Below are 25,426 nucleotides of genomic sequence, written 5' to 3' on the forward strand. Positions count from 1 at the left end.
CTTTTTGGATTCCCAAGCATGCATAATGTCTGTAATTTACTCACGCTTATGACGAAATCTTTAAACTCGTCCCGAGATCGACATATCATGGGAATTTGAGAAGTTTGAATACACGTGTGTCAAAGTCTTCCCTTGCGTCGACTGCTTGAACCATTGCTCAACCGATCACTGAATAAAGTTAAACTGATTACACTGTACTCACAAAACAATTTCAAATTTAGAATCAAAGTGATTGATAGCTCAGACACTGAACATGAATGACTGACTGACGTTTATTTCCTTCGCGAATACCAAAAACGAAACATCGAACGGAAGCCATTGCCAAAAATATAGATGCCAGAGTGGTTTCCCTTGGACAAGGGAAACCACACTCTCAACGTTTGCGTTCGCCGGTTCGCGATAGTTTATCAGTCAGTCAGTGCTTTCGATTTGGATTTGAACATCATGTTGCAACAAAAAAACAAAAAACTAAATTGGCCAAGGTTTGCTACCCGTCGCCAAGGTAAGTGATTCCGGACAAATGATAGGAACACCGCGAATGTGGACAGTGTCAGTGTGTGCGCGTGTGTGTGACCAAAAACGTAACAACTGGATGAAACATCTGTGTGCTCACTCTCACTCAAACTCAACAATCATCACTCAACATGAGACACACATGAACATGTACCTGAATATGTCACTTTATTGTCTAAACGTGAAGCAGCATGAAAGTTGCGAAAGAAACAAATTGAAACACCATAAAATGTACAAGACTTATATAAAAAAAAAATAAATAAAAAAAAAAATCGATCAATTTTCTTAATACGAATTTTGGTTAAGACGAACTTTTTTTCCGATCCCCAGTGATTCGTCTTAAGCGAGTTCGACTGTAGCTGTTTTTTAGGCAACATTTATGGCCCCTGCGACCTTGACCTTGAAGCAAGGTCAAGATGCTATGTATGTTTTTTGGGGCCTTGTCATCATACACCATCTTGCCAAATTTGGTACTGATAGACTGAATAGTGTCCAAGAAATATCCAACGTTAAAGTTTTTCGGACGGACGGACGTCCGGACGTCCGGACGGACGACTCGGGTGAGTACATAGACTCACTTTTGCTTCGCATGTGAGTCAAAAACTGTATCATCAGGCCAAAAAACTGTATAAGCGCGCGGCACCGCGGTATTACCGCGTAAGGCAGAATTTGAAAGTTGTGTTTATGGTAGTGAGGTGCATGGTATAAAGATCAATCAATTTCATCATAAAATGCCAATCAATACTGATTTCAGTGCTTCTGTTCTGATAATGAACTAAAATCAGTATTGATTTGAATTGTATGAAAAAGTGATGTGTATTGAATATGCTTTCTTATTATCATTTCATGATTTATCTATAAACTACAATGAACACAGGCAAAATCCATTCTTCACATTCCTGATTTTATGTCCAGTCCTGGATTTTCCCGAAGTAGTGCAAAAGTTTCCAGATTAAACATTTTTCGAGTATAGTTAATAATGACTGGAGTGTATTTTCAAGCGCCTGTACTCGGCGTAGTTTCACTTCTGAAATCTCGTTTAGCGCGAGGCTTCGTCACACAAACGCTGTGATTAAAATCGAAACTAAACGAGAATAGGCGAGATTTGTGGCTAGCGCATGCGCTTCAGTCGAATGTGGATGAGAAGCAGAAGAAGAAGCAGCAGCAGACGACCACAAAATGAAGAAAACAACAGTCCAGCGCCCGAAAGTTCTTGTAAAATTTGAAAAGAGTTACAAACAAGAGTATGACTTCATCTCCGAATCGACAAGACGCGGCATACATTTCGCGTTTTGCACCAAGTGCCGCGAAGATATCAGCATCGGACATGGACTCGGAGGCCGGGGGGATATTGAAGCTCATTCAAGAACAGCAAAACATGAACGGAACCGTGATCGGAAACCGATCTCACGCTTTCGTCCAATCGGAATATTTCTCCCCCCTTTTTTTTTTACAAATGTCATTTTTGAAATTTCCCGTATCAATGAAGTTTTTACGTATCAATCCCCGTGATACGCCGTATCACTCGAAAATCACGAAAAATCCGTATCCGATACGGGAAATCCGTATCAGTTGGCAACTCTGCTATCACTTCTGTCAGTCAACACATACAGACCGTGAACACTAACATGCAGATACCATACGGACAGTGAACACGAACATGCAGATACCATACGGACAGTAAACACAGTTGTTTTTCTAGTATAAAGAGCTAAATATGACCCCTCACCAAAGATTATTTTAATTGTACAAAAAGTTGTTTTTTAGATGAAAAACAACAACACAATAACAAAAACAACAAGTTATTTTCCAGTAAAAAAAAACAATACCCCCCCACACACACACTGGAGCACACACACACTGGTGCACACACACACACACACATATACATACACACACACAAACAAACAAACAAACAAACAAAAACACACACACACACACACACACACACAAACAAACAATACCTCGTCGTCAGAGCTGGAGTTGGGCAGCTGTAGCCGGTCAATCTTGGGGAAATGACCTTCACTGACCAGCGACATGGCCTCTGACCCCTGTGTTTCGTCATGGTGATGGTCGCAGTGAGGGTTTCGCCGTTCCGCTGCTTCGTGCAGTTTGCGCTCCTCTGCTGCTATGCCTGCACACAAGAAGGCCATGGGAGGGGGCTCATGAATATTGTAAACTTGTCCTTTCTTCTAACACAAACTTTAATGGACAAGTCTTAAAGGGATAATAACGGCCCTCCGATAGCTTCTAAAATGATATATTAAGATTCTGCGTTACAAATAATCATAGCTGCCAACCCCTGTGAAGCCTAAAGAGTAGCATTTTGGAATGTTCACACAATTTCAGATTAGCAATTAGTGTTTAAGAGTAGCACTAGCATTGTCTTGAATTTAAAATCACACACCCGTATTTATGCCATCGAAAACTTTGATAAAAATATACATGTTTAGTAACCTCATTTACACCAGGGAACTTCTTCATTCATGGGCTGAAACTCCCACGTTCACTCATGTTAGTTTTTGTCCAAACTTAAGCATGATTAATTAATTTGGTCATAAATTGATCGACGAAAATGATGAGAAAAGCATGTTTTTCTTCTAAAACCAACGTAAATGAAAGGCATCAGTACAGGTTCTGCATAATTAGAGGCTTAAATCACAGTGGATTCCGACCTGTGGATTCTGAGAGCTGCACCATTATCTTCACCACCCTTACGTTTCCTCCGTTTTATTCTGCCTCCAATTTCCACTTCATACACTGTGTAAGCGTCAATTTAAAATGTGAGGACTCTGACTCCACAAGTGAATTGCGCATTCTATTTCTAATCAATTTCCACTTCATACACTGTGTAAGCGTCAATTTAAAATGTGAGGACTCTGACTCCACAAGTGAATTGCGCATTCTATTTCTAATCAATTTCCACTTCATACACTGTGTAAGCGTCAATTTAAAATGTGAGGACTCTGACTCCACAAGTGAATTGCGCATTCTATTTCTAATCAATTTCCACTTCATACACTGTGTAAGCGTCAATTTAAAATGTGAGGACTCTGACTCCACAAGTGAATTGCGCATTCTATTTCTAATCAATTTGGCGATTGGGCCAGAGAGTGACCGGAAAGGGGAATGCTTGCGACGAAATTCACGATTGGCTAAAGCACGTCACGTGGACATTACCTACATCAGTCATATCGGAGTGGTTCCCAACGTTCGGTACTCGGCTAGTTGCACTATCTTCATTGTTGATTGTCGACCGATCAATGGACATTTTGGATGCCTGTCATTTTTACATTTAGTCAAGTTTGGGCTTACAGCATAGCAAATGCTGATAGAGATTGTGATTGTGTTAAAGGGAGGAATTGCTTATGGTAATTGTGATTGTGTGACTGGGAGGAATTAGTTATAGAGAGAGTGAATGTGTAAAAGGGAGGAATTGCTTATGGAGATTGTGATTGTGTGAAAGGGAGGAATTGCTTATGGAGAGAGTGAATGTGTAAAAGGGAGGAATTACTTATAGAGAGAGTGATTGTGTAAAAGGGAGGAATTACTTATGGAGTGATTGTGTGAAAAGGAGGAATTACTTATAGAGTGATTGTGTGAAAGGGAGGAATTGCTTATAGAGTGATTGTGTGAAAGGGAGGAATTACTTATAGAGTGATTGTGTGAAAGGGAGGAATTGCTTATAGAGTGATTGTGTGAAAGGGAGGAATTGCTTATAGAGATTGTGATTGTGTGAAAGGGAGAAATTAGTTATGGAGAGAGTGATTGTGTGAAAGGGAGGAATTACTTATAGAGTGATTGTGTGAAAAGGAGGAATTACTTATAGAGTGATTGTGTGAAAAGGAGGAATTACTTATAGAGTGATTGTGTGAAAAGGAGGAATTACTTATAGAGTGATTGTGTGAAAGGGAGAAATTACTTATAGAGTGATTGTGTGAAAGGGAGGAATTGCTTATAGAGAGAGTGATTGTGTGAAAGGGAGGAATTGCTTATAGAGATTGTGATTGTGTGAAAGGGAGAAATTAGTTATAGAGTGATTGTGTGAAAAGGAGGAATTACTTATAGAGAGAGTGATTGTGTGAAAGGGAGGAATTGCTTATGGAGATTGTGATTGTGTGAAAGGGAGAAATTAGTTATGGAGAGAGTGATTGTGTGAAAGGGAGGAATTACTTACAGAGAGAGTGATTGTGTGAAAGGGAGGAATTGCTTATAGAGTGATTGTGTGAAAGGGAGGAATTACTTATAGAGTGATTGTGTAAAAGGGAGGAATTACTTATGGAGTGATTGTGTGAAAAGGAGGAATTACTTATAGAGTGATTGTGTGAAAGGGAGGAATTGCTTATAGAGAGAGTGATTGTGTGAAAGGGAGGAATTGCTTATAGAGATTGTGATTGTGTGAAAGGGAGAAATTAGTTATGGAGAGAGTGATTGTGTGAAAGGAAGGAATTACTTATAGAGAGAGTGATTGTGTAAAAGGGAGGAATTACTCATAGAGAGAGTGATTGTGTAAAAGGGAGGAATTACTTATAGAGAGAGTGATTGTGTGAAAGGGAGGAATTATTTATAGAGAGAGTGATTGTGTGAAAGGGAGGAATTACTTATAGAGAGAGTGATTGTGTGAAAGGGAGGAATTACTTATAGAGAGAGTGATTGTGTAAAAGGGAGGAATTACTTATAGAGAGAGTGATTGTGTAAAAGGGAGGAATTGCTTATAGAGAATGATTGTGTGAAAGGGAGGAATTGCTTATAGAGAGAGTGATTGTGTGAAAGGGAGGAATTGCTTATAGAGAATGATTGTGTGAAAGGGAGGAATTGCTTATAGAGAGAGTGATTGTGTGAAAGGGAGGAATTGCTTATGGAGAGAGTGATTGTGTAAAAGGGAGGAATCGCTTATAGAGTGATTGTGTAAAAGGGAGGAATTACTTATAGAGAGAGTGATTGTGTAAAAGGGAGGAATTGCTTATAGAGAATGATTGTGTAAAAGGGAGGAATTGCTTATAGAGAATGATTGTGTGAAAGGGAGGAATTGCTTATGGAGAGAGTGATTGTGTGAAAGGGAGGAATTACTTATAGAGAGAGTGATTGTGTGAAAGGGAGGAATTGCTTATGGAGATTGTGATTGTGTGACTGGGAGAAATTAGTTATGGAGAGAGTGAATGTGTAAAAGGGAGGAATTGCTTACGGAGAAAGTGATTGTGTGAAATGGAGGAATTACTTATAGAGAGAGTGATTGTGTGAAAGGGAGGAATTGCTTACGGAGGTTCTGGCGAGAGCTCTCACTCATCTGCGCCTCCAGCCTGGCTTTCTGCGTCTCCAGGAACTGCAGCTGGTCGTCATAGCGACGGATGTTGGAGTGCAGGTACTCGTCCATTGCGCCGTGTCGCTCTGACCCCGACTCTGTGTTGCCCTGGGAACCACTGGCACAGACAACACACAAAATGTTGATAGCAATGTTTGGGAACTGGACTAAATGAAGTCATCCGTGGCAACGTATTGTGAGACGAGTTTTGCTGACTGCATGTTACACTACCTACCTGTGTCTGTCGGACATGACACTGGTGTGAGATGTCTCGTTGTGAGATGTTTCTGTGTGTGATGTCTGTGTGTGAGATGTCTGAATATCAGATGACTGAGTATTAGATGACTGAGTGTGAGATGTCTGTGTGTGAGATGTCTCTGTGCAATATATCTCAGCATGAGATGTCTCAGTGCGTTACACTACCAACATGACATGTGCATGTCGGACATGACACTGGTGTAAAATGTCATGGTGTGAGATGTCTTCGTACATTATATCTCAGCATGAGATGTCTCGGTGCGCTACATTACCAACCTGTGCCTGTCGGACATGACAATGGTGTGAGATGTCTCGTTGTGAGATGTCTCAGTGCGTTACATTACCAACCTGTGCCTGTCGGACATGACAATGGTGTGAGATGTCTCGTTGTGAGATGTCTCAGTGCGTTACATTACCAACCTGTGCCTGTCGGACATGACAATGGTGTGAGATGTCTGAGTGCGTTACATTACCAACCTGTGCCTGTCGGACATGACAATGGTGTGAGATGTCTCGTTGTGAGATGTCTCAGTGTGTTACATTACCAACCTGTGCCTGTCAGACATAACATTGGTGTGAGATGTCTCTTTGTGAGATGTCTCAGTGCGTTACATTACCAACCTGTGCATGTCGGACATGACATTGGTGTGAGATGTCTCAGTGCGTTACATTACCAACCTGTGCCTGTCGGACATGACACTGTACTGGTGTGAGATGTCTCAGTGCGTTACATTACCAACCTGTGTCTGTCGGACATGACATTGGTGTGAGATGTCTCAGTGCGTTATATTACCAACCTGTGTCTGTCGGACAGGAAACTGGTGTGAGATGTCTCGTTGTGAGATGTCTCGGTGTGTTACATTACCAACCTGTGTCTGTCGGACATGACACTGTACCGGTGTGAGATGTCTCAGTGCGTTACATTACCAACCTGTGTCTGTCGGATATGACATTAGTGTGAGATGTCTCAGTGCGTTACATTACCAACCTGTGCCTGTCGGACATGACACTGTACTGGTGTGAGACGTCTCGTTGTGAGATGTCTCAGTGTGTTACATTACCAACCTGTGTCTGTCGGACATGACAATGGTGTGAGATGTCTCGTTGTGAGATGTCTCAGTGTGTTACATTACCAACCTGTGTCTGTCGGACATGACAATGGTGTGAGATGTCTCGTTGTGAGATGTCTCGGTGCGGGCAGAGTTATGCTGACTGCGCATGATGTGTTCCATGTCCTCCACACTGTTCCGCAGCACATGCATCTCTCGCCGCATCACGCGGCTTGCACTCTGTCAGACAAGACAGTCCGAGTTCAGTACAAGGACTCACCACACACACAGGTCACACAGAGAAAGCTGTCCTCACACCCAACATGGCACACACTTCAGTAGAACCCCCCTTTTAAGACCCCCCCCATTTAAGACCCCCCTTTTAAGACCCCCCTTTTAAGACCCCCTTTTAAGTCCTCGAGGAATTGCGCGAAGACATTAAAAGTCCGGGCGGAATTTCTGACCAATCAACGACAAGAATAGCTCGAAAGTCTGCGCGGATCGCGGAATTCCGCAGGGACATGGCGTATCTGGCGTTCCATAGTTATTGTGTGTCACAGGCTGGGTGGATGTGCGATGTATGGATGATGATGTACAAGTGGCAAGGTGCTGTTATTGCAGGTTACAGGCTGGGTGGATGTGCGATGTATGGATGATGATTTACAAGGTCGTCTTCATACCAAGAAAGGTCTATTTAACAAACGATCCATCAATCAAAGCAAGAAAAGCACGCAATGAAGAAATCTCAAAGCAAGCAAGAAGCGTCCGCCACCTTAGTTCTCAATCAAATCTAATCAAATTCTATTTTACGAGGGTTGTGGCATAAGCCATACAAACGAGCTTTTTTTCAACCAGCCCTCCCCCAGAGAGGGACTACTCTTATCATATATATACACGTTAATTCATAAAATAAAATAACAAGAAGGGCAAAGCCCATACGACTCACATGCTTTACACATTTTTCCTACCAAAATACATCCAAGGTCATGCAACACAAAGCTGTTAATTCAAGACATAGGAAGTACAATGGTGCTTATTGGCTCTTTCTACCATGAGATATGGTCACTTTTAGGGGTTCACTACCTTATTTTGGTCACATTTCATAAGGGTCAAAGTGACCTTGACCTTGATCATATGTGACCAAATGTGTCTCATGATGAAAGCATAACATGTGCCCCACATAATTTTTAAGTTTGAAACAGTTATCTTCCATAGTTCAGGGTCAAGGTCACTTCAAAATATGTATACAATCCAACTTTGAAGAGCTCCTGTGACCTTGACCTTGAAGCAAGGTAAACCAAACTGGTATCAAAAGATGGGGCTTACTTTGCCCTATATATCATATATAGGTGAGGTATTGAATCTCAAAAACTTCAGAGAAAATGGGAAAAATGTGAAAAATAGCTGTTTTTTAGGCAACATTTATGGCCCCTGCGACCTTGACCTTGAAGCAAGGTCAAGATGCTATGTATGTTTTTTGGGGCCTTGTCATCATACACCATCTTGCCAAATTTGGTACTGATAGACTGAATAGTGTCCAAGAAATATCCAACGTTAAAGTTTTCCGGACGGACGGACGACTCGGGTGAGTACATAGACTCACTTTTGCTTCGCATGTGAGTCAAAAATAAGTAGAAAAAGGCAGAAAAACAGGATTCACAGGACTATGAATCAGTGCATCCAGCTGGAGTGCAGCTCCCAAAGCCATCACTGACGTGACATGACTGAGACATGGAAAAACAACTAGAGTGTAGCATGGTTTGCTAACAAATAACAAAGATGTCCTATGTTTTATAACACTCATCTCTGAACCATACATTTTGTATTCAACATCCAAATGTTTATGAATAGGAGAGAATATGTTTAAAATATGTTTATCCACTACATAGAACACATGCACTGCTTTGACAGTATAAAAAGTTGTTGCAGAAGCTGTTCAGTTTAGCTTTTCACAACAAAACACATTTTGTGGCTAACTTCTTTTCCCATAATTCTTACATTCGATGGGATACTTCCGTCACCGTCAAGGTTTCCCTCGTGCAAGCGATCTCGTCGCAACTGGCCATTTTCAGCCCGCAGCAACTGGACCTGTGCATGTGCTACCTGCAAGGTTACAAAGCACAGACCGACACACACACATGTTAGCTCTCACTGCAAGTCTGCTTTAACCACACGGTGCTATAGGGTGCAAACAATCATTTGGTATTTTGTCAGTGCGAACACACCTTCAGTATTACTCCAAATTATAATACATTACAGCCATCATCAAATACAAACACAAATAAATCTTATCAGGGCAGCAAAAAAAGTGATGTTAGGTCATTTTAGATTTAGGATCAAAATGCAGTTTTCAGACACAATGAAAAAAACAAAACACTTCACACACACACAAACATATTCTGTCTCTTGCAAGCAAAAAAGAAATTTTAGATACAATGACATCATGTAAGCCCACAGCAACTTTCTAAAAAAACAAACAACAACAACTACATCAATTACCCTGTCCTTTCTTCTTCATTAATACACATCAAACATCCCCAGTGATTCTCTAGGAAACACACAGAAAAGAATGATTTTCAGACATGTTACCATCAAATCACAAAAAACAACAAAGCTTTTTAGTGGCAAAAACAAAACAAAAGTCTGGCAGTCGAAACAGCTTTGGAGCTGGACAGATTCATAGAAAATCTGACAGCAAAGGAGTTACCTCGAGTTCATAGAAAATCTGACACAGTGACAGCAAAGGAGTTACCTCGAGTTCATAGAAAATCTGACACAGTGACAGCAAAGGAGTTACCTCGAGTTCATAGAACATCTCACAGCAAGGGAGAGTTACCCACCTTGAGTTCGGCCACTTTCTTGTCCAGTGTGTCTGACTCGTCGCGCAGACTGCGTTCCAACTCTGAAGACTTTTCACTGAGCGTGGCGAGGGATGCGTTGCGCTGATTTAGCTCTGTGGTAAGCTCCCCGAGTTTCTTCCTCATAGATGTCAGCTCTGTGCCGTGCACGTCGTTCACCGACAGCACCTGCTCCTGGAGCTGTACACGTCACAGCAATGTTATGACAGAATTTAGATGAGAGACTCATCTTCACAACCACACCCATACAACTCACTGCCATAGTATCCATGCAAGCATCCGCTCATGCTCAAATACACAAGAACACTGAGCGAGAAAGCAAGAAACGACCACCACAACAACCACCACAACGACCACCACAACGACCACCACAACAACCACCACAACGACCACCACAACGACCACCACAACGACCACCACAACGACCACCACAACGACCACCACAACAACCACCACAACGACCACCACAACGACCACCACAACGACCACCACAACGACCACCACAACAACCACCACAACAACCACCACAACGACCACCACAACGACCACCACAACAACCACCACAACGACCACCACAACGACCACCACAACGACCACCACAACGACCACCACAACGACCACCACAACAACCACCACAACAACCAAAGAGTAAGAATCAAGGAAAGGAAAAACAAAAACTATAAAAAACAAAACAAAAAGAACGAGGGTCAACCAAACTGGGTCACTCCGTGAGATCATCAAACCCTAAAAGTGTGCAAAGTTTCAGAGGTCTAGCTTTAAAAACTTCCGAGATATGTCCACGGACAGGAACAGCCTAAAACAAAACAAAGAGAACAAAGAACAAGTCGCGTAAGGCGAAATTACTACATTTAGTCAAGCTGTCGAACTCACAGAATGAAACTGAACGCACTGCAATTTTTCAGCAAGACCGTATACTCGTAGCATCGTCAGTCCACCGCTCGTGGCAAAGGCAGTGAAATTGACAAGAAGAGCGGGGTAGTAGTTGCGCTGAGAAGGATAGCACGCTTTTCTGTACCTCTCTTCGTTTTAACTTTCTGAGCGTGTTTTTAATCCAAACATATCATATCTATATGTTTTTGGAATCAGGAACTGACAAGGAATAAGATGAAAGTGTTTTTAAATTGATTTCGAAAATTTAATTTTGATCATAATTTTTATATTTTTAATTTTCAGAGCTTGTTTTTAATCCAAATACAACATATTTATATGTTTTTGGAATGAGAAAATGACGAAGAATAAGATGAACGGAAATTTGGATCGATTAAAAAAATGTTTTTTTTTGTTTTTTTTAGAATTTTCAGATTTTTAATGACCAAAGTCATTAATTAATTTTTAAGCCACCAAGCTGAAATGCAATACTGAAGTCCGGCCTTCGTCGAAGATTGCTTGGCCAAAATTTCAATCAATTTGATTGAAAAATGAGGGTGTGACAGGGCCTCCTCAGGACCTTATTCCTTGTCAGGGCCTCAACTTTTACAAAAAGTCGGATCTGACGTCATCAAAGGTATTTATCGAAAAAAAGAAAAAAAGCGTACGGGGATATCATTCCCAGGAACTCTCATGTAAAATTTCATAAAGATCGGTCCAGTAGTTTGGTCTGAATCGCTCTACACACACACACGCACAGACACATACCCCACACCCTCGTCTCGATTCCCCCCTCTACGTTAAAACATTTAGTCAAAACTTGACTAAATGTAAAAAAGCCAAACCTTTTGGACTTCCAGCTGAAGACACTGAACTTCAATCTTCTCCTTCAGTTCCTGTAACAACAAACACAACTTTACAACACCTGCTGTTTGTGTAGCTGTGGACTGTCTCTGTGTCCCCCCCCCCCCCCCCCCCCCCAACTGTGTGTGACACTGAGACACTACATTAATGTTCACACCTGCTGTTTGTGTAACTGTGGACTGTCTCTGTGCCCCCCCCCCCCCCCAACTGTGTGTGACACTGAGACACTACATTAATGTTCACACCTGCTGTTTGTGTAACTGTGGACTGTCTCTGTGTCCCCCCCCCCCCCCAACTGTGTGTGACACTGAGACACTACATTAATGTTCACACCTGCTGTTTGTGTAACTGTGGACTGTCTCTGTGTCCCCCCCCCCCCCAACTGTGTGTGACACTGAGACACTACATTAATGTTCACACCTGCTGTTTGTGTAACTGTGGACTGTCTCTGTGTCCCCCCCCCCCCAACTGTGTGTGACACTGAGACACTACATTAATGTTCACACCTGCTGTTTGTGTAGCTGTGGACTGTCTCTGTGTCCCCCCCCCCCAACTGTGTGTGACACTGAGACACTACATTAATGTTCACACCTGCTGTTTGTGTAGCTGTGGACTGTCTCTGTGTCCCCCCCCCCCAACTGTGTGTGACACTGAGACACTACATTAATGTTCACACCTGCTGTTTGTGTAGCTGTGGACTGTCTCTGTGTCCCCCCCCCCCCCCAACTGTGTGTGACACTGAGACACTACATTAATGTTCACACCTGCTGTTTGTGTAGCTGTGGACTGTCTCTGTGTCCCCCCCCCCCCCAACTGTGTGTGACACTGAGACACTACATTAATGTTCACACCTGCTGTTTGTGTAACTGTGGACTGTCTCTGTTCTCCCCCCCCCCCCCAACTGTGTGTGACACTGAGACACTACATTAATGTTCACACCTGCTGTTTGTGTAACTGTGGACTGTCTCTGTGTCCCCCCCCCCCAACTGTGTGTGACACTGAGACACTACATTAATGTTCACACCTGCTGTTTGTGTAACTGTGGACTGTCTCTGTGTCCCCCCCCCCCCAACTGTGTGTGACACTGACACACTACATTAATGTTCACACCTGCTGTTTGTGTAGCTGTGGACTGTCTCTGTTCCCCCCCCCCCCCCCAACTGTGTGTGACACTGAGACACTACATTAATGTTCACACCTGCTGTTTGTGTAGCTGTGGACTGTCTCTGTTCCCCCCCCCCCCCCAACTGTGTGTGACACTGAGACACTACATTAATGTTCACACCTGCTGTTTGTGTAACTGTGGACTGTCTCTGTGTCCCCCCCCCCCAACTGTGTGTGACACTGAGACACTACATTAATGTTCACACCTGCTGTTTGTGTAACTGTGGACTGTCTCTGTGTCCCCCCCCCCCCAACTGTGTGTGACACTGAGACACTACATTAATGTTCACACCTGCTGTTTGTGTAGCTGTGGACTGTCTCTGTGTCCCCCCCCCCCCCCCCCAACTGTGTGTGACACTGAGACACTACATTAATGTTCACACCTGCTGTTTGTGTAGCTGTGGACTGTCTCTGTGTCCCCCCCCCCAACTGTGTGTGACACTGAGACACTACATTAATGTTCGTCCCCCCCCCCCAACTGTGTGTGACACTGAGACACTACATTAATGTTCACACCTGCTGTTTGTGTAGCTGTGGACTGTCTCTGTGTCCCCCCCCCCCAACTGTGTGTGACACTGAGACACTACATTAATGTTCACACCTGCTGTTTGTGTAACTGTGGACTGTCTCTGTGTCCCCCCCCCCCAACTGTGTGTGACACTGAGACACTACATTAATGTTCACACCTGCTGTTTGTGTAACTGTGGACTGTCTCTGTGTCCCCCCCCCCCAACTGTGTGTGACACTGAGACACTACATTAATGTTCACACCTGCTGTTTGTGTAACTGTGGACTGTCTCTGTGTCCCCCCCCCCCCCCCCCCCCCCAACTGTGTGTGACACTGAGACACTACATTAATGTTCACACCTGCTGTTTGTGTAACTGTGGACTGTCTCTGTGCCCCCCCCCCCCCCCCAACTGTGTGTGACACTGAGACACTACATTAATGTTCACACCTGCTGTTTGTGTAACTGTGGACTGTCTCTGTGTCCCCCCCCCCCCAACTGTGTGTGACACTGAGACACTACATTAATGTTCACACCTGCTGTTTGTGTAGCTGTGGACTGTCTCTGTGTCCCCCCCCCCCAACTGTGTGTGACACTGAGACACTACATTAATGTTCACACCTGCTGTTTGTGTAACTGTGGACTGTCTCTGTGTCCCCCCCCCCCCCAACTGTGTGTGACACTGAGACACTACATTAATGTTCACACCTGCTGTTTGTGTAACTGTGGACTGTCTCTGTTCCCCCCCCCCCCCCCAACTGTGTGTGACACTGAGACACTACATTAATGTTCACACCTGCTGTTTGTGTAACTGTGGACTGTCTCTGTGCCCCCCCAACTGTGTGTGACACTGAGACACTACATTAATGTTCACACCTGCTGTTTGTGTAACTGTGGACTGTCTCTGTGTCCCCCCCCCCCCAACTGTGTGTGACACTGAGACACTACATTAATGTTCACACCTGCTGTTTGTGTAGCTGTGGACTGTCTCTGTGTCCCCCCCCCCCCAACTGTGTGTGACACTGAGACACTACATTAATGTTCACACCTGCTGTTTGTGTAACTGTGGACTGTCTCTGTGCCCCCCCCCCCCCCAACTGTGTGTGACACTGAGACACTACATTAATGTTCACACCTGCTGTTTGTGTAACTGTGGACTGTCTCTGTGTCCCCCCCCCCCCAACTGTGTGTGACACTGAGACACTACATTAATGTTCACACCTGCTGTTTGTGTAACTGTGGACTGTCTCTGTGTCCCCCCCCCCCCCCCCCCCAACTGTGTGTGACACTGAGACACTACATTAATGTTCACACCTGCTGTTTGTGTAGCTGTGGACTGTCTCGGTAGTTCTGTGACATGTTGACGGAACTCTTGGGGGTGGAGCTAGCGGAGATGGCGGAGATGGCGCTAGTAGAGGAAGATGACGTGGCCTGTTTCAGCGACTGTTGGCTCTGTTTCTGTGACCTGTACAAAACCAGCACAATATCACTACCGTATTTTCGGGACTGTAAGGCACTTTGTTATATAGGGCGCAACCTCAAATTTTTAGGTAAAATTGAGAAAAAAACATCACATTATAGGTGCTTCGGGTGTATTAGCCGCACATCAAAGGAAGAATACAGAGTGGAAATAGTTTTGCTCTGGATGTGCGTGAGATCAAAGGCAGGTGCATTGTAATAGCTGGTTGGCCTTGAGACCAGCTGCCTGCCCCAGTTTAGACACTGACCATTTTCCCTAGGGTCAATGACTGAGTTCTATGAGACAGTCGTCTCCTTTGCTGTCTGAGAAGAAACACTGCCTGCCCCAGTTTACAGACACTGACCTTCTTACCCGGGGTCAGTGACCAAGTTTAACCTGTGGGGCGGTCTCTTTGATGTCTGAGAGGAAACACTGCCTGCCCCAGTTTACAGACACTGACCTTCTTACCCGGGGTCAGTGACCAAGTTTAACCTGTGGGGCGGTCTCTTTGATGTCTGAGAGGAAACTCGGCCAGGGTGATAAGCAGAAACATGCATTATCACAAGAGAGGTTTCTCAGGGATGTGGGTACATGTCTACTCTTCTGTAGCCAAACACAAGGCCGTACCGTCAACTAGGCGCAGGGGTTCAAGTTGAGGAAAAAAGTTGCCCATTATAGTCTGAAAAGTCGGCTCTACTTCTTCCCGGCTTCGCCGGTACCCGGCGAAGCGGGTAATCATCTAGTCTAATATAACTGTACAGCCTTGTAACATCCATGGTGCTTCCAATATAACTGTACAGCCTTGTAACATCCATGGTGCTTCTAATATAGCTGTACAGCCTTTTAACATCCATGGTGCTTCTAATATAACTGTACAGCCTTGTAACATCCATGGTGCTTCTAATATAACTGTACAGCCTTGTAACATCCATGGTGCTTCTAATATAGCTGTACAGCCTTTTAACATCCATGGTGCTTCTAATATAACTGTACAGCCTTGTAACATCCATGGTGCTTCTAATATAACTGTACAGCCTTGTAACATCCATGGTACTTCTAATATAGCTGTACAGCCTTGTAACATCCATGGTGCTTCTAATATAACTGTACAGCCTTGTAACATCCATGGTGCTTCTGATATAACTGTACAGCCTTGTAACATCCATGGTGTTTCTAATATAACTGTACAGCCTTGTAACATCCATGGTGCTTCTATATAACTGTACACCCTTGTAACATCCATGGTGCTTCTAATATAGCTGTACAGCCTTTTAACATCCATGGTGCTTCTAATATAACTGTACAGCCTTGTAACATCCATGGTGCTTCTAATATAACTGTACAGCCTTTTAACATCCATGGTGCTTCTAATATAACTGTACAGCCTTGTAACATCCATGGTACTTCTAATATAGCTGTACAGCCTTGTAACATCCATGGTGCTTCTGATATAACTGTACACCCTTGTAACATCCATGGTGCTTCTGATATAACTGTACACCCTTGTAACATCCATGGTGCTTCTGATATAACTGTACACCCTTGTAACATCCATGGTGCTTCTGATATAACTGTACAGCCTTGTAACATCCATGGTGCTTCTAATATAACTGTACAGCCTTGTAACATCCATGGTACTTCTAATATAGCTGTACAGCCTTGTAACATCCATGGTGCTTCTAATATAACTGTACAGCCTTGTAACATCCATGGTGCTTCTGATATAACTGTACAGCCTTGTAACATCCATGGTGCTTCTGATATAACTGTACACCCTTGTAACATCCATGGTGCTTCTGATATAACTGTACAGCCTTGTAACATCCATGGTGCTTCTAATATAACTGTACAGCCTTGTAACATCCATGGTGCTTCTGATATAACTGTACAGCCTTGTAACATCCATGGTGTTTCTAATATAACTGTACAGCCTTGTAACATCCATGGTGCTTCTAATATAACTGTACAGCCTTGTAACATCCATGGTGCTTCTAATATAACTGTACAGCCTTGTAACATCCATGGTGCTTCTGATATAACTGTACACCCTTGTAACATCCATGGTGCTTCTAATATAAGTACATCAACAGACACAAATAAAGGGAATGTGCCGACCTTTACATAAAAAAAAGGCTTCCTACTCATTTCCAAACATGACTAAAATCCTACAGGCTGTCTCTAAGGTTGACATTCAGACTTACGTTACAGCTTTCTCCTTTTACGCTGTATTGATTTACTGCCTCAATTATGATGGGTTCACTTGGTCTTGTGAAAGAAAATGATTCCGTGCATATAGCCAACAGGCATAGGAATTGAATAAAGTAAAAAAGGCTGATAATGTGTAAGTAACAGCAAAGTGGACGGCGCCAAGCTCCTAGCTAGAACCAAATGGTGCAATTTGCTGTCATCTTAGCTCCAAGTTTGACATTCAGCTTTTAGAACCATTTTTGACTCCCCCATTTATTTTTTTAGCGGACACTTTTGCTTTTTCGGCTGAACAAAAAAGGATTTTGGTGAAATTTGCCTTTTCGGCAGACAATTCCCATGCCTGAGCCAAGTCGCCAACATTCATAAACCAAACAGCTGGTCATTCCTCAACAGTGACATCATAATCAGTCTTCAAGCTGTCTCAATAGCAAACACAAATCAAGGACTAACACCAAGAATAACAAGTGCTTGAAATGCAAATCAACCAAACGTGCAAGTTTCAAACTGCAACAGTTACCATAGACTGTTAGCTTTCCAGATATTCTTTCTCAATATCCGCCTGAATAAAACAACACACACTTTTCACAAGACTCAGCAAAAACTTCAAAATGTTATCAGACTCGTACAACATGCACATTATTGTTCTCAGTCAAAACATTTCTTAGCATTAAATGTTACTCTGAGCTCCCTCTCAGAATTCCGTCTCCATAGTGCAATTTAAATATCTTTAGCTCAAGGACACTCCTTACTGGTCAACTCGCTCAACACAGACCAAGCACTGTTAGAGCAACACAGACCAAGCACTGTTAGAGCAACACAGACCAAGCACTGTTAGAGACCGTCACAATGTTGCAAGTGTTCAGAGTTTTCTCATGTTACTTCCAAACATGCATGATACATGGTTTTGTCAAACGCACACACTGCAAGACAAGGGCGGCTGGTTGAACTGAGTACCTGGGAGTCAAGATAAGGCCATCAAAAAGCCTGCACATGTGTCAACATTGTACAATTCCACACGCATCACATGTGTCAACACTGTACAATTCAACACGCATCACATGTGTCAACACTGTACAATTCAACACGCATCACATGTGTCAACACTGTACAATTCAACACACATCACATGTGTCAACATTGTACAATTCAACACGCATCACATGTGTCAACACTGTACAATTCAACATGCATCACATGTGTCAACACTGTACAATTCAACACACATCACATGTGTCAACATTGTACAATTCAACACGCATCACATGTGTCAACACTGTACAATTCAACATGCATCACATGTGTCAACATTGTACAATTCAACACGCATCACATGTGTCAACACTGTACAATTCAACACGCATCACATGTGTCAACACTGTACAATTCAACACGCATCACATGTGTCAACACTGTACAATTCAACACGCATCACATGTGTCAACACTGTACAATTCAACACGCATCACATGTGTCAACACTGTACAATTCAACACGCATCACATGTGTCAACACTGTACAATTCAACACGCATCACATGTGTCAACACTGTACAATTCAACACGCATCTGAGCTGAAGACAATAATGAGCACTAAGCTTTCAACAAAACAAAGACACGTCACTGTGACATACACACAAAACAAAGACACGTCACTGTGACATGCATACAGTGCAACCCCCACCCCTAGTTTTCCAGATTTGACGATAATAACCCCTGTACGTTTCCTCCCCCTCTGCAGACCTGATTGTCTCCTCCCCCTCAGCAGACCTGATTGTCTCCTCCCCCTCAGCAGACCTGATTGTCTCCTCCCCCTCTGCAGACCTGATTGTCTTCTCCCCCTCAGCAGACCTGATTGTCTCCTCCCCCTCAGCAGACCTGATTGTCTTCTCCCCCTCAGCAGACCTGATTGTCTCCTCCCCCTCAGCAGACCTGATTGTCTCCTCCCCCTCAGCAGACCTGATTGTCTCATCCCCCTCAGCAGACCTGATTGTCTTCTCCCCCTCAGCAGACCTGATTGTCTCCTCCCCCTCAGCAGACCTGATTGTCTCCTCCCCCTCTGCAGACCTGATTGTCTCCTCCCCCTCAGCAGACCTGATTGTCTCCTCCCCCTCAGCAGACCTGATTGTCTCCTCCCCCTCAGCAGACCTGATTGTCTCATCCCCCTCAGCAGACCTGATTGTCTTCTCCCCCTCAGCAGACCTGATTGTCTCCTCCCCCTCAGCAGACCTGATTGTCTCATCCCCCTCAGCAGACCTGATTGTCTCCTCCCCCTCAGCAGACCTGATTGTCTCCTCCCCCTCAGCAGACCTGATTGTCTCCTTCCCCTCTGCAGACCTGATTGTCTCCTCCCCCTCAGCAGACCTGATTGTCTCCTCCCCCTCAGCAGACCGGATTGTCTCCTCCCCCTCAGCAGACCTGATCGTCTCCTCCCCCTCAGCAGACCGGATTGTCTCCTCCCCCTCAGCAGACCTGATTGTCTCCTCCCCCTCAGCAGACCTGATTGTCTCCTCCCCCTCAGCAGACCTGATTGTCTCCTCCCCCTCTGCAGACCTGATTGTCTCCTCCCCCTCTGCAGACCTGATTGTCTCCTCCCCCTCAGCAGACCTGATTGTCTTCTCCCCCTAAGCAGACCTGATTGTCTCCTCCCCCTCAGCAGACCTGATTGTCTCCTCCCCCTCAGCAGACCTGATTGTCTCCTCCCCCTCAGCAGACCTGATTGTCTCCTCCCCCTCAGCAGACCTGATTGTCTCCTCCCCCTCAGCAGACCTGATTGTCTCCTCCCCCTCAGCAGACCGGATTGTCTCCTCCCCCTCAGCAGACCTGATTGTCTCCTCCCCCTCAGCAGACCTGATTGTCTCCTCCCCCTCAGCAGACCGGATTGTCTCCTCCCCCTCAGCAGACCTGATTGTCTCCTCCCCCTCTGCAGACCTGATTGTCTCCTCCCCCTCAGCAGACCTGATTGTCTCCTCCCCCTCTGCAGACCTGATTGTCTCCTCCCCCTCAGCAGACCTGATTGTCTCCTCCCCCTCAGCAGACCTGATTGTCTCCTCCCCCTCAGCAGACCTGATTGTCTCCTCCCCCTCAGCAGACCTGATTGTCTCCTCCCCCTCAGCAGACCGGATTGTCTCCTCCCCCTCAGCAGACCTGATTGTCTCCTCCCCCTCAGCAGACCTGATTGTCTCCTCCCCCTCAGCAGACCTGATTGTCTCCTCCCCCTCAGCAGACCTGATTGTCTCCTCCCCCTCAGCAGACCTGATTGTCTCCTCCCCCTCTGCAGACCGGATTGTCTCCTCCCCCTCAGCAGACCTGATTGTCTCAGACTTTTGGAGGTCTTAAAAGCGGGCTTTCACTGTGGAAATGGGAACAAAAACACAAACAAACAAGTCGGGATTGAATTAAGCTGGTGCTTGAAGTAAAGAAAGTAAACAAGACACAAGCCCAAACAGGATTGGCAAGTTTACTGGCAACTGCAGTGCATCTCCTGCAACAGACCAAGGCTGAGCTAAGGTTGTCTGTCACACATCAATACTCACTTGAGGTCATCTTTGGCCTTCTGCAGAGCGTCCTTCAGCTTCTTGACCTGCTCCGACTCCTGGTACTCTTGTGGGCCCCCCATACGTCTGACAGACAAACAAAATGAGATACACACACCCTCTCTCACTCCTCGTACTCTGGTGGGCCCCCCATACACCTGACAGACAAACAACACAACATCAGATACACACACCTGTTCTCAATCCTTGTACTCTAGTGGGTCCCCCATACGTCTGACAGACAAACAACACATCAGATACACACACCCTCTCTCACTCCTTGTACTCTAGTGGGTCCCCCATACGTCTGACAGACAAACAACACATCAGATACACACACCTGTTCTCAATCCTCGTACTCTAGTGGGTCCCCCATACACCTGACAGACAAACAACACATCAGATACACACACCTGTTCTCATTTCTCGTACTCTAGTGGGGCCCCCATACCATACGTCTGACAGACAAACAACACATCAGATACACACACCTGTTTTCAATCCTCGTACTCTAGTGGGTCCCCCATACGTCTGACAGACAAACCACACATCAGATACACACACCTGTTCTCAATCCTCGTACTCTAGTGGGTCCCCCATACGTCTGACAGACAAACAACACATCAGATACACACACCTGTTTTCAATCCTCGTACTCTAGTGGGTCCCCCATACACCTGACAGACAAACAACACATCAGATACACACACCTGTTCTCAATCCTCGTACTCTAGTGGGTCCCCCATACACCTGACAGACAAACAACACATCAGATACACACACCTGTTCTCATTTCTCGTACTCTAGTGGGTCCCCCATACCATACGTCTGACAGACAAACAACACATCAGATACACACACCTGTTCTCAATCCTCGTACTCTAGTGGGTCCCCCATACGTCTGACAGACAAACCACACATCAGATACACACACCTGTTCTCATTTCTCGTACTTTAGTGGGTCCCCCATACCATACGTCTGACAGACAAACAACACATCAGATACACACACCTGTTTTCAATCCTCGTACTCTAGTGGGTCCCCCATACGTCTGACAGACAAACAACACATCAGATACACACACCTGTTCTCAATCCTCGTACTCTAGTGGGTCCCCCATACGTCTGACAGACAAACAACACATCAGATACACACACCCTCTCTCACTCCTTGTACTCTAGTGGGTCCCCCATACGTCTGACAGACAAACAACACATCAGATACACACACCTGTTCTCAATCCTCGTACTCTAGTGGGTCCCCCATACACCTGACAGACAAACAACACATCAGATACACACACCTGTTCTCATTTCTCGTACTTTAGTGGGTCCCCCATACCATACGTCTGACAGACAAACAACACATCAGATACACACACCTGTTTTCAATCCTCGTACTCTAGTGGGTCCCCATACCATACGTCTGACAGACAAACCACACATCAGATACACACACCTGTTCTCAATCCTCGTACTCTAGTGGGTCCCCCATACCATACGTCTGACAGACAAACAACACATCAGATACACACACCTGTTTTCAATCCTCGTACTCTAGTGGGGCCCCCATACACCTGACAGACAAACAACACATCAGATACACACACCCTCTCTCACTCCTTGTACTCTAGTGGGTCCCCCATACGTCTGACAGAAAAACAACACATCAGATACACACACCCTCTCTCACTCCTCGTACTCTAGTGGGGCCCCCATACACCTGACAGACAAACAACACATCAGATACACACACCTGTTCTCAATCCTCGTACTCTAGTGGGTCCCCCATACCATACGTCTGACAGACAAACAACACATCAGAAACACACACCTGTTTTCAATCCTCGTACTCTAGTGGGTCCCCATACCATACGTCTGACAGACAAACCACACATCAGATACACACACCTGTTTTCAATCCTCGTACTCTAGTGGGTCCCCATACCATACGTCTGACAGACAAACCACACATCAGATACACACACCTGTTTTCAATCCTTGTACTCTAGTGGGCCCCCCATACACCTGACAGACAAACAACACATCAGATACACACACCTGTTCTCAATCCTCGTACTCTAGTGGGGCCCCCATACACCTGACAGACAAACAACACATCAGATACACACACCTGTTCTCAATCCTCGTACTCTAGTGGGGCCCCCATACACCTGACAGACAAACAACACATCAGATACACACACCTGTTCTCAATCCTCGTACTCTAGTGGGGCCCCCATACACCTGACAGACAAACAACACATCAGATACACACACCCTCTCTCACTCCTTGTACTCTAGTGGGTCCCCCATACGTCTGACAGACAAACAACACATCAGATACACACACCCTCTCTCACTCCTCGTACTCTAGTGGGGCCCCCATACACCTGACAGACAAACAACACATCAGATACACACACCTGTTCTCAATCCTCGTACTCTAGTGGGCCCCCCATACACCTGACAGACAAACAACACATCAGATACACACACCTGTTCTCACTCCTCGTACTCTAGTGGGCCCCCCATACATCTGACAGACAAACAACACATCAGATACACACACCTGTTCTCACTCCTCGTACTCTAGTGGGCCCCCCATACCATACGTCTGACAGACAAACAACACATCAGATACACACACCTGTTCTCATTTCTCGTACTCTAGTGGGCCCCCCATACACCTGACAGACAAACCACACATCAGATACACACACCTGTTCTCATTTCTCGTACTCTAGTGGGCCCCCCATACCATACGTCTGACAGACAATCAACACATCAGATACACACACCTGTTCTCATTTCTCGTACTCTAGTGGGGCCCCCATACACCTGACAGACAAACAACACATCAGATACACACACCTGTTCTCATTTCTCGTACTTTAGTGGGTCCCCCATACCATACGTCTGACAGACAAACAACACATCAGATACACACACCTGTTCTCAATCCTCGTACTCTAGTGGGTCCCCCATACCATACGTCTGACAGACAAACAACACATCAGATACACACACCTGTTCTCAATCCTCGTACTCTAGTGGGTCCCCCATACGTCTGACAGACAAACAACACATCAGATACACACACCTGTTTTCAATCCTCGTACTCTAGTGGGGCCCCCATACACCTGACAGACAAACAACACATCAGATACACACACCTGTTTTCAATCCTCGTACTCTAGTGGGCCCCCCATACCATACACCTGACAGACAAACAACACATCAGATACACACACCTGTTTTCAATCCTTGTACTCTAGTGGGCCCCCCATACCATACACCTGACAGACAAACAACACAACAACATCAGATACACACACCCTCTCTCACTCCTTGTACTCTAGTGGGTCCCCCATACGTCTGACAGAAAAACAACACATCAGATACACACACCCTCTCTCACTCCTTGTACTCTAGTGGGTCCCCCATACCATACGTCTGACAGACAAACAACACATCAGATACACACACCTGTTCTCATTTCTCGTACTCTAGTGGGTCCCCCATACACCTGACAGACAAACAACACATCAGATACACACACCTGTTCTCATTTCTCGTACTTTAGTGGGTCCCCCATACACCTGACAGACAAACAACACATCAGATACACACACCTGTTTTCAATCCTCGTACTCTAGTGGGTCCCCCATACACCTGACAGACAAACAACACATCAGATACACACACCTGTTCTCAATCCTCGTACTCTAGTGGGTCCCCCATACACCTGACAGACAAACAACACATCAGATACACACACCTGTTCTCAATCCTCGTACTCTAGTGGGTCCCCCATACCATACGTCTGACAGACAAACAACACATCAGATACACACACCTGTTCTCAATCCTTGTACTCTAGTGGGTCCCCCATACCATACGTCTGACAGACAAACAACACATCAGATACACATATCTGCTAACCCCTGTGAAGCTTCAAGTGGAACAATTTAGTATTTCGTTTAAATTTCAGCGTACCAAATAGTGTTATCATGTGTAGCATTCTCTAAAATGTATTCGCAAATCCACAATTATGCTATCTCGCGCAAGAATATAAATTGTTAAAAAGTGTATCTAGAAAGCAGGAACATAGTAATTCCTATTAGAGAGAGTGTGTAGTGCCATACGATATGGTGACAAAAACTGAACATAGTAATTCCTATTAGAGAGTGTGTGTAGTGCCATACGATATGGTGACAAAAACTGAACATAGTAATTCCTATTAGAGAGTGTGTGTAGTGCCATACGATATGGTGAAAAAAACTGAAAGCATGCCCCCCCTTCCCCTCCATCCAATAATGTTCATGATAATGATGCAATGAGAGGACATCACACATAGATTTTCTTTGCCTCAAAAACGTGGTAAATCTATCACCAAACATGTTGCAGCAACTGACTTGATGATTTCATCCTTGGCGTTGAGGGTGTGTTCCATGTTCAACAGGTCGTGAGAGTATTGGCGCGAGTCGTCCTGTGCTGCGTGCAGCATCTGTGCCTTGCTGCGGAGCTCGTCCTCCAGCTCCGCTATCCGCTCCTCCAGCAGCTGCACACAGTGAGACCCAGATACAGTGCAACCTGCCTTTTAAGACCCCCCAATTTAACACTTCCCCCTTTTTAAGACCCTCCAATTTAACACTTCCCCCTTGTTAAGACCCCCCAATTTAACACTTCCTCCTTTTTAAGACCCCCCAATTTAACACTTCCCCCTTGTTAAGACCCCCCAATTTAACACTTCCTCCTTTTTAAGACCCCCCAATTTAACACTTCCCCCTTGTTAAGACCCCCCAATTTAACACTTCCTCCT

At 44.9% G+C, this 25,426-nt stretch overlaps 1 protein-coding gene across 1 annotated transcript in view; it reads right to left on the reverse strand.

The window, feature by feature from the left end:
* Positions 1-25,426, reverse strand: part of LOC138945817 (centrosomal protein of 63 kDa-like) — a 95,694-nt gene that overhangs the window by 4,346 nt on the left and 65,922 nt on the right. Inside the window, exons 10-18 of the mRNA XM_070317322.1 lie at positions 25,020-25,165; positions 20,602-20,688; positions 14,717-14,867; positions 11,714-11,764; positions 9,963-10,160; positions 9,121-9,225; positions 7,211-7,362; positions 5,773-5,933; positions 2,478-2,647 (exon numbers count right to left, since the gene is read on the reverse strand). Coding sequence (XP_070173423.1) covers positions 2,478-2,647; positions 5,773-5,933; positions 7,211-7,362; positions 9,121-9,225; positions 9,963-10,160; positions 11,714-11,764; positions 14,717-14,867; positions 20,602-20,688; positions 25,020-25,165 — 1,221 coding nt within the window. The remainder of the gene's footprint in view (positions 1-2,477; positions 2,648-5,772; positions 5,934-7,210; positions 7,363-9,120; positions 9,226-9,962; positions 10,161-11,713; positions 11,765-14,716; positions 14,868-20,601; positions 20,689-25,019; positions 25,166-25,426) is intronic.

This window comes from Littorina saxatilis, linkage group LG13 (genome assembly GCF_037325665.1).
Source record: "Littorina saxatilis isolate snail1 linkage group LG13, US_GU_Lsax_2.0, whole genome shotgun sequence".
NCBI lineage: Eukaryota > Metazoa > Mollusca > Gastropoda > Littorinimorpha > Littorinidae > Littorina > Littorina saxatilis.